The 11296-nt window shown below is 42.7% G+C and overlaps 1 protein-coding gene across 1 annotated transcript in view; it reads right to left on the bottom strand.

The window, feature by feature from the left end:
* Positions 1 to 906: 906 nt before the first annotated feature.
* Positions 907 to 11296, bottom strand: part of sh3tc1 (SH3 domain and tetratricopeptide repeats 1) — a 36877-nt gene continuing 26487 nt past the window's right edge. Inside the window, exons 22-23 of the mRNA XM_083789286.1 lie at positions 10661 to 10857; positions 907 to 1493 (exon numbers count right to left, since the gene is read on the bottom strand). Coding sequence (XP_083645412.1) covers positions 1167 to 1493; positions 10661 to 10857 — 524 coding nt within the window. The 3' untranslated portion in view covers positions 907 to 1166. The remainder of the gene's footprint in view (positions 1494 to 10660; positions 10858 to 11296) is intronic.

Here is an 11296-nt window from a genome sequence, read left to right as displayed (position 1 = left end):
CAATTGCAGATGAGAGCGGTACTACTGGTGTGCGGATGTTTGTTCTTGTCATAATGTGATGGAAAGAAGAGGCCAGCATGCGTTCTCTTGAGATGCATTTCACAGAATCTTTACGTTAACAATCTATTGATTTTGTTCTTTCTCTCGGGATGTCATACCCAGTATTGGACTAGCCTTTTAATGCATTTAAGCACTTTCCGAAATAGTGACAACAGCAAATGTACAAGCTTTGAAAATTGCTTCAAAAGCAGCATAAACAGTATTAAGGAGGGGTTATGACAGTGACTACAGCAGATATCTGATTCATTCACTCCTCACCAAGAACAATAAACACTCTCACATGCTTGTAAAGTTTAATTTCAGCATGGTGGATTTGCATAGTGATTGTTGATGATAACTAAAATTGAAGATAAAACTGCCGTACTGTTTTTGTATGAACCTGTATGAGAACAGAATAAAAAATGACGGTATAGCAATACTATAATGTGATCTCACTGTGTGAACAAACAGCTCTCAAATCAATACTTCTAGCTCCACACACACACACACACACACACAGACAAACACTCATTTTGTTTCAAGTCATTCCATCGTCGCGCAAGGCCATCGGCCATCGCCGCCGAGGCTCGCTACCCCGGGTGCAGCTCATAAGCCTCAGGCCTGACTAGTTTGTTATGTCATGTTGTGTTGACAAAAACCAAGTGTCCCTCTTCCCGAGCCACGCTTGGAAAGAAACACAATATAATACTGTATAGATTCAGAACCACAAGTATCTTATCATCATAACCACCTCCAACCAGGCTTCACTAGTGGTCATTATAGCTTTTAATAATGTGCTTAAAAGCTTTCAAAATTGTTATGAAATAATAATTAAAAAAAATCAGAAATCTGTAATCCTGGTACTGCCTCCCCCTGGCCAACCGGGGCTCCTGATGGAGAGGAAAGGAACTGGTTGGAATTACGTGTTCCTTCCATGCGCTATACGTCCAACCGGGGAAACTCCACCCTATCAGGTGAAAAAAAGTGGCTTGGACTCCCCATTCATAGAAGGAAGCATGAGGTCAGTCCGTTGCTCTCCCCAGGTTGGCAGAGGGAGTGTGTGTGGCACCCAGGATTACACTAGACAATTGACACTGGGTGAAAAAAATGGGAAAAAGAAATAGAAATCAGTCTTGATCGTTGAAATGTCTCTTCTCCTCGCGGGACCTCTTCCTCTCCTCGACGGATGTCCTGTACTGCGTCGGGGCGGTGTCGTCCCCTGGCGACCCCTGGTGGAGGTCCTCCGGGGGCGCGATGTTCACCCGCCTCACGTTGAGGTCGGCGGCGAAGCCCCGCGCCTTCTGGTAGAAGAAGAGCGACATGGTGCGGTCCAGCAGGAAGTTGTGGTAGATGGTGGCGAGGCGCGTGCACAGCTCCAGCTGTGAGCGCTTGTTGCCCAGGTCCATGGCGGCTGCCAGAGCCAGGTGGTAGTAGCCGGCCGCGTCAAACGGATCCTGTGAGAAAAGAAATAACAGAGGATATAATATAAGCTACGGTCCCCCCTACAAAATTGTAGTCATATTTGAATGATTTCTTCGTGAAAATAGCAGATCTACAAGCTCACAACACGTCACATTGCGAGCTTGTAGATTATAGCTATTTTCAAATAGCCGATGTATATAGGTTGAAAGCGGTTAAACTGAAACCCTTTCTGGAAACCCCTCAAGGACCCCTTGAGGGTATTTGAGAAGCAGTAGTCGTAGAAGCAATAGTAGTAGTATAGTCTTTGAGAAGATGTAGCCTAATGTTGGTATTAGTGGGCAACTGTGACACACTGTGTCTCAGATATTAGCAGAGGTGGGGACTTGGACTCGAGACTCGAGACTCGACTTGGACTCGAGTCCCGATTTTGATGACTTTAGACTTGCTTGATCAAATCAAAAATAGACTTGGACTTGCTTGGGACTTGAATGCCAAAGACTTGAGACTTGACTTGACTTGAACGCCAAGGACTTGAGACTTGACTTGACTTGAGCCCTCTTGACTTGAACATTTTCAAGTCACTTAATACCTTACAGCATCTGATTATCTTTTTTATGACATGTAAAATAGTTTGGTATTTGTATATAAAGGGATGCCGCGGATCGGATATCGGGTCGATATCAGCCAAAAAACGTGATCGGGATCGGATCGGACTACAGCGAAAATGACCGATCCATTCCAAGCACTGCAAGCACTCCACTCCAGTCCATTCTAGTACTCCACTCCAGGACTTTATTCCTCCAGCAGTGTGCGCTACAGAGGCATTGGCAGCCCCAGTCACACTTCACAGTGGCAGTCTTGCACAGTGCAGGCTGCTAGGCTAGCCACTAGCTATTACTGCGCGCTGCTACTCGGTGTGGAGAAAGCCACATTGACAGCCGCTCCCGCATGGGAGTATTATATATTCTAAAACAAAAAAGACCCAACAGCCGAGTGCAAAAATGGATTCGCCACCGTGGCAACAACAGCAGCAAAGTTTCAGCCTTAGCTCCATGCAAGCTAATCTTTAGCATTGATTAGCGTCAACATCTTAGACGAGAGACGGAACAGCGCAACAAGCTGACAGCTGAGCATGACGACATGCTCATGTTCTTAAAATGATATATCCCCACAGTCCCCAACAGTTGGTTGACAAATATGACCGCTGTTTGTCAATACTTATGTGACAGACCATGCTATGATGCTAATAACTGCTTAAGTGCTAACCAATGCTTAAATAAACAGACACTATTTCCATTGTCACGGACAGACAGTGTGCTGTGTAGCTGTAGGACAGTATGCACGGTTTGGGGATCAGGGGTCCCCACTCCCAGCCAAATGATAGGTTCCATTTGTACACTCTAAATTGACATTGATTTTACAATATAAACAAATACAAAATAATAATTTGGGGTCACAGAGATACAAATTGCTGGGTCCTTAAAATTTTGTGCATAATGTGCATAATACTAATAAATAGTATGGATAAAAAAAGGCATAGAATACAATAAAATAAATTTGTCACTAGAACACTTCCACATTTGAAGTATAGGCTCAAGTTGTTAAAAATAAATGGGTCAGTTATTCTCAACCTATACTCATGTGGAACTTGTTTGTTGACTATTATTCTGGGGAGGTGTTGTTCTCTGTTTTGAGTAATAATATTATCACTTGATCAATCCTGATTCAACATTCCAGACTATAAAATCTGTAATAAAAGGTAAAGATAAAAAAATGTCTGACAGATTTGGGAAAGCATAGAGCGACTTAAATATGTGCTGGATCGGATTGGATCGATATCGGATCGGTATCAGTTATCGGATCGGTTTTGATGATTTTAGATCGGTATCGGATCGGGAGTGGAAAAAGTGGATCGAGGCATTATGTAACATTCCTCTTCTACCCTGGATTTGAACACCTTTTCAGTGCAAGTAATGACATTTTACCATTGTAATAATAATAGCCTGCTTGCTCAGGGGAAACATTTAATTTGTGTCAGATCCTGTGACATGATCTAAATGGCTCAATAGATGCTCATGATTTATGTAAATCTTTACATATCATTAATTAGTATTATGTCTTGGTGGGACTTGTTTGGGACTCGAAACAAAAGGTAAGGACTTGGTTGGGACTTGAAACAAAATGCTTAGGACTTGATGGGACTCGAAACAAAAGGTAAGGACTTGGTTGGGACTTGAAACAAAATGCTTAGGACTTGGTTGGGACTCGAAACTAAAAGTTCAGGACTTGGACTTGCTTGGGACTTGAATGCCAAAGACTTGAGACTTGACTTGACTTGAGAGCAAAGACTTGAGACTCGACTTGGACTTGCAACATAGGGACTTCCTCCCACCTCTGCCAGTTACCTCTTAGCTTAAAGAATGCAGAGTCAGTGGACACTTTTAAAAAGCTGCTAAAAACACACTTGTATGGTAAATATTTTGGTCTACTATAGTGTTTATCTCTATTTTTTGTTGAGTCTTGTTCTGCCTGTATCCACACTTTTCCTGGGCTGTGTGTGCTCCAGTTCCTGTTGATTTCATTGGATATCATTAGTCATCTGACCAGTTTCATTGGCTTTCATTGGATCAAATCGACAGGAACTGGAGCACACACAGCCCAGGAAAAGTGTGGATATATTTACTATAGTGATTATCTCTATTTTTGTTGAGTCTTGTTCTGCCTGTATATATTTATTGTAGTGATTATCTCTATTCTTTGTTGTTCTGCCTGTATATATTTACTGTAGTGATTATCTCTATTCTTTGTTGTTCTGCCTGTATATATTTACTGTAGTGATTATCTCTATTCTTTGTTGTTCTGCCTGTATATATTTACTGTAGTGATTATCTCTATTCTTTGTTGTTCTGCCTGTATATATTTACTGTAGTGATTATCTCTATTCTTTGTTGTTCTGCCTGTATATATTTTCATGTATTGTTTTCTGTTGCTTTGTTTCTTATTGTTATTGCTGTTTTTCTGTTGACTGTGTTTTCTTGTTTTATTTTATTATTTTACTTTGTACAGCACCTTGTAACGGTTGTTTTGAAAGGCGCTCTATAAATAAAATTACCTTACCTTACCAGCTCACTAACTTTGATTTAGTGTTTGTTTGTTTTGGTTTTGGGCTTTCTGCTTTTTTTTCTGTTTTTCTTTTCATGCTAGTCATGGCTGCCAGTTCCCACCTGATGTTGTGTGGGAGTCCAGACTGCTCCATACCGTACTGAATAACTGCTAGCTTGCACAATGTCTTGAGGCTAGGACTGAAGTCTAAGACATACAGGTCACCGGGGGTGTTGTCTCCTCCAAAGAGGATAATACGATCTCCCAGCATGCAACAGCACATATCATACGTCGGAGACGGGCCTTTCCCCTTGGGCTCAACCTTCTTCCAGAAGAAGGTCTCTGGACTGAATTTCCACATATCATTGAGGTATCTTTCCCCACAACCTTCCCCACAACCACCAAATATGTACAGCTCTCCATTGTAGCTAAAAGCTGAATGACCACAACGTTCTCCTGGAAGGGGCTGTGCAGAAGGTGTGCTCAGCCAGAGGTTGGTCTCTGTGTCAAACACTCTGATGGTGTTGATGCATGACATGTCTCCGCCTCCAAATACAAACATCTTTGTCCCGATGATGGTTGCAGAGTGACCTGATGACTGAGGAGGTGGAGTTCCTCTGGTGTTGATTACAGACCAGACCATTGTGCTGGTGTCCAACTTGTAGATGTCATTAGTGTATCCAGTCAGCTTGGTGTATCCCCCATGGATGAACATGACCTTCCCCAACACACAGGCTGAATGCTCCCACCTATCCTCTGGAACATTGCCAGAAACCTGTGGTTTGAACCATGTGTGGGCGTCGACATCAAATGCATAAAACACGTTGGTGTGCTTGTCTGTGGAGTACGGATACAGACGCCCTCCCCAGACGTAGACACTATCTTCAATCAACACAGCTGTGTGGCTCCAGCGCCCGGAGGGAACCTCATTTTGGGGTTCTCCTCTTCCAGGGGTCACTGGGGTCAACTTCCTCCAGAGTAAAGTCAGTGTGTTGAAGACCTGCACACCAATCTGATCCTCGTTGTTCTCGTCAGTGTTCCTTCCAAAGTAGTACAGCTCGTGTCTCACCGCTACAGCTGCATGATTACCTTCCTTTGATGATCCTTTCTGATGCAACGTCCAGGAAAGCATGTTTTAACAGTTAATGGTGGATTGAAGTAACCCTGTTGGTTTCCTGCTCTGTAGAAAAACGAAGAGCTCAAGGGCCAAAGGAAAGGAGAGCCTGGTCACCCTCGTCACCCTTATAGAGTAAGTACGCTTCTAGATTCTAGAGCTCTTTGAGTCTTGGTGGAAAGAGTCTTGAAGATAACAGTCTGGTAGAGATCTGTGGTGTAGAGTTGAGTCTTGGTGGAAAGAGTCTTGAAGATAACAGTCTGGTAGAGATCTGTGGTGAAGAGTTGAGTCTTGCTGGAAAGAGTCTTGAAGTTAACAGTCTGGTAGAGATCTGTGGTGAAGAGTTGAGTCTTGGTGGAAAGAGTCTTGAAGATAACAGTCTGGTAGAGATCTGTGGTGAAGAGTTGAGTCTTGGTGGAAAGAGTCTTGAAGATAACAGTCTGGTAGAGATCTGTGGTGAAGAGTTGAGTCTTGGTGGAAAGAGTCTTGAAGATAACAGTCTGGTAGAGAGATCTGTGGTGAAGAGTTGAGTCTTGGAGAAGTTGATTCAATCTGAACTCTCTCTGAGGCTGCAGTGCTTTTTATCACACTGGCTGTGATTGGTCGTGTCATACCAGTGAGGTCACACATAAGTATGACATCAGGAACCCCATATTTGGGCATGGCGGACCTGCTGGGAAGCCATAATGAGGAGTTGAGATGAAAAGTCCATATTTATTATTCTTAGTGTTGGATGGACTGACATTGCAATACTGTGCGTGCGTGCGTGCATGCATGCGTTTCTTGCAGTCTTAATTGATCATAAGTAGCGCGTGGATGGAACACGTTATACTTATTTAATAAGTATGTGGGCGTCGACATCAAATGCATAAAGCTCGTCGCTGTGCTCGTCTCTGAAGTACTCCCTCCCTCCCGAGAGGTAGACGATATCTTCAATCAACACAGCTGTGTGGCCGTAGCGCCTGGAGGGAACCTCAAGGTGAGGTTCTCCTCTTCCAGAGGTCGCTGCAGGGGTCAAGTTCCTCCAGAGTAAAGTCAGTGGTAGTCATTAGTACTACTACTATATTTAACAGAGCTACTCCACCCCGAGGTATACACAAGACAACGTATAGGTCTTCTGATAAAGGCCTTCTTATCATCCCTGCTACCAAGATGAGAACAGAAGGTGATGGAGCCTTCTCCATCCATAGCACCTACACTCTGGAACCAGTTACCAGAGGTGGGGACTTGGACTCGAGACTCGAGACTCGACTTGGACTCGAGTCCCGATTTTGATGACTTTAGACTTGCTTGATCAAATCAAAAATAGACTTGGACTTGCTTGGGACTTGAATGCCAAAGACTTGAGACTTGACTTGACTTGAACGCCAAGGACTTGAGACTTGACTTGACTTGAGCCCTCTTGACTTGAACATTTTCAAGTCACTTAATACCTTACAGCATCTGATTATCTTTTTTATGACATGTAAAATAGTTTGGTATTTGTATATAAAGGGATGCCGCGGATCGGATATCGGGTCGATATCAGCCAAAAAACGTGATCGGGATCGGATCGGACTACAGCGAAAATGACCGATCCATTCCAAGCACTGCAAGCACTCCACTCCAGTCCATTCTAGTACTCCACTCCAGGACTTTATTCCTCCAGCAGTGTGCGCTACAGAGGCATTGGCAGCCCCAGTCACACTTCACAGTGGCAGTCTTGCACAGTGCAGGCTGCTAGGCTAGCCACTAGCTATTACTGCGCGCTGCTACTCGGTGTGGAGAAAGCCACATTGACAGCCGCTCCCGCATGGGAGTATTATATATTCTAAAACAAAAAAGACCCAACAGCCGAGTGCAAAAATGGATTCGCCACCGTGGCAACAACAGCAGCAAAGTTTCAGCCTTAGCTCCATGCAAGCTAATCTTTAGCATTGATTAGCGTCAACATCTTAGACGAGAGACGGAACAGCGCAACAAGCTGACAGCTGAGCATGACGACATGCTCATGTTCTTAAAATGATATATCCCCACAGTCCCCAACAGTTGGTTGACAAATATGACCGCTGTTTGTCAATACTTATGTGACAGACCATGCTATGATGCTAATAACTGCTTAAGTGCTAACCAATGCTTAAATAAACAGACACTATTTCCATTGTCACGGACAGACAGTGTGCTGTGTAGCTGTAGGACAGTATGCACGGTTTGGGGATTAGGGGTCCCCACTCCCAGCCAAATGATAGGTTCCATTTGTACACTCTAAATTGACATTGATTTTACAATATAAACAAATACAAAATAATAATTTGGGGTCACAGAGATACAAATTGCTGGGTCCTTAAAATTCTGTGCATAATGTGCATAATACTAATAAATAGTATGGATAAAAAAAGGCATAGAATACAATAAAATAAATTTGTCACTAGAACACTTCCACATTTGAAGTATAGGCTCAAGTTGTTCAAAATAAATGGGTCAGTTATTCTCAACCTATACTCATGTGGAACTTGTTTGTTGACTATTATTCTGGGGAGGTGTTGTTCTCTGTTTTGAGTAATAATATTATCACTTGATCAATCCTGATTCAACATTCCAGACTATAAAATCTGTAATAAAAGGTAAAGATAAAAAAATGTCTGACAGATTTGGGAAAGCATAGAGCGACTTAAATATGTGCTGGATCGGATTGGATCGATATCGGATCGGTATCAGTTATCGGATCGGTTTTGATGATTTTAGATCGGTATCGGATCGGGAGTGGAAAAAGTGGATCGAGGCATTATGTAACATTCCTCTTCTACCCTGGATTTGAACACCTTTTCAGTGCAAGTAATGACATTTTACCATTGTAATAATAATAGCCTGCTTGCTCAGGGGAAACATTTAATTTGTGTCAGATCCTGTGTCTCGGTGAGACATGACCTTTGACATGATCTAAATGGCTCAATAGATGCTCATGATTTATGTAAATCTTTACATATCATTAATTAGTATTATGTCTTGGTGGGACTTGTTTGGGACTCGAAACAAAAGGTAAGGACTTGGTTGGGACTTGAAACAAAATGCTTAGGACTTGATGGGACTCGAAACAAAAGGTAAGGACTTGGTTGGGACTTGAAACAAAATGCTTAGGACTTGGTTGGGACTCGAAACTAAAAGTTCAGGACTTGGACTTGCTTGGGACTTGAATGCCAAAGACTTGAGACTTGACTTGACTTGAGAGCAAAGACTTGAGACTCGACTTGGACTTGCAACATAGGGACTTCCTCCCACCTCTGGATATTAGTACTGATGATAACCATACTCAAAGAGCAACCACTACTAGCCTATATTTAATAATGCATGGCAATGTTTCCAGGCAATGTTTATTATTAATAAACATTCCCTGGACATTCAATTTCTTGTGCTCACTGTGCAAGCAGCAGCCTTAGATCGCCATCTGCTGGCTGAACATATTATAGTCTCCACACTATTTTCTGTGTGGAATCCATAAACCAACTGACACTGCAAATACACAGTGAGTGAATACACAGGAAAGTACTCCTCAGCACATGGATTTGGACTGTGTTTATTATCTTTGGACATTTAGACCTAATTATGTTATTGCGCTATGTTCTGTTTTAGTCTCGTATTCTGGTAGTTTTGTTAATTCCCCAGTGCTTCTTATTTAGTAGTATTGTTCCTCTAGTGTTTCCTGTTCGTTACCAGTAGGCTACCTGTCTCGCCAATCCTGTGATTTGTCAGAGTTTCCACCTGTGTCCTCTCAGTCCCCCAGCCTATCACAGTGTCCTCTCAGTTGTGACTGATTTCACTATGGCATATTAGTCCAATTGTGACACTGCCACATAAATGTGTGAAGAAATTTATTTCCTGTCCTGGTACGAGTATTAATTGAAAGAAAATGAAACATACTGGGTGATAACAAGGGAATATATTGGTTAAAATATGGTTGAATATTTAACCCCGAAATGTAGTGTACGGAAAATATGTTTTGTTAAACCATGTTCATTCATTTTCTGTTGACAAGGTTTGATCATAGGAGGAGCTGTGGGGAAAAAAGCATGTTAGAAATAGTTCCAGGAAGTGAGATACCAGGAACATTTATAAAAGTACAGGAAGTGAGGCAGCCAGGGGTTCCATTTTAGGTATCAAAAAGAGTGTTTTGGTGGTGGTTTGTCAAAGACTCTTTTAAGGCTAATACTAAACCATAATCAGGAATTGATAAACCACAGAGACAAACTATTCTAGTGGGGCCGGAATTATTTTTAGATCTGAAGAAGGAAAGCTTGGTCAAGGAGGACTTCTGACGGTTTAGCTCTGAATCAATTCAGAGCTTTTGGACAAAGGGGAACCTCCTGTGGACCACTCACTTGAAGGTTGGGTGAGGAATACACTTTTTCCCCTTTTGAGCAATGCATTGCCTTTTTATTTGATGGCTTTATGGATTACTTGATTTTTGGAAAATAGATTTTTTGGTTCTGATTGTTATACAAATAGTATAGGCTTGTGGTTCTCAAATGTTTAATTTGCAAGGACCCCCTTGTCCCTTAACTCTGAGTGTCCAAATGGAACCAAAGAATGTGATGTTATTAAATTGAAGTTCACCTAGCCTGCTTATATCATGCCTTTAAATAGTGCAATTGTACTTGGAACTGTTTGGCTGCCGTGCCAATTCTTATAAACATTTTAGTTATTTAGTCGAAGTGCGACGCTGTACTCTGAACTCTCAAATGGTTTGAATTGGTGTGAGAGAAAACTGCAGAGTGGCCGAGGTTTGTAAGACCTGCAGTTGCGGGGATGTTTGTTTTAAAGCGATGTAACGTCAAGCTTTGATGGGTTATCGTGTCGTACGGTGGTGGTGGGGGGGTCGGTTCGGGGGCCCCGATCGTGCCCTCTCCCTCCCCCCCGGCCCGGTAATGACTTGTTCTGCCAGTGAGCGACCATGTCGTACTACAGAGTATAAATTAGACTTCAGAAACATCGCAGGTTGTTTTTTACCTTCAGGTCGTAGAAGATGATGTCGCCCAGTGTCTGGTACACTCTGGCGTAGTACAGGGTCTCCTCGTCGAACTGCAGGGGCGTGGGGCACAGCGCCAGCGTCTTCAGGAAGTAGTGCTCGGCCAGTTCGAACTGGCCCAGACGGTGGTTCAGCGTGGCCAGCCGGTGATATGCCACACGCTCGTTCAGACGCTCACCTGGCAACATTGAAACCAAACATATATACACCTGTTACTTTTATTTACCTCACTGGTACATTTTAGCTGTTATCCACTTAACCCATTTTGGGCGGAAACCCCTTTTGGTGTTAGCATTATGTTATGCTTTAGCTATTGAAAAATAGCAGATCTACAAGCTCGAGCTCGAGCTTGTAGGTCTGCTATTTTTGAAAAATCGAAGAACCACTGACATAGAAACATAGCTTTTTCAGAAAACTGTCAGGATGTAGAAGACATTTTTAACCTTTTGTGGAATTATTTAGGGTATACAATATATAGCAAATGGCAGCAGACTCTCTCAGCTGAGGGTTCCTTGGCCTGAAAATCGTTGAAGACCCCTGGTATAGACCTTCTAATTCTCTGAAGACAGGCGTACTTTCGAGGCAGCATTCTGAATCTCTCAAAGGGCTCGTTCTTC

This window comes from Protomyctophum parallelum, assembly GCF_964188405.1.
Source record: "Protomyctophum parallelum genome assembly, chromosome: 18".
Taxonomy (NCBI): domain Eukaryota; kingdom Metazoa; phylum Chordata; class Actinopteri; order Myctophiformes; family Myctophidae; genus Protomyctophum; species Protomyctophum parallelum.
The sequence above is the reverse complement of the archived record's forward strand: the minus strand, read 5'-3'. Positions and strand labels throughout refer to the sequence as shown.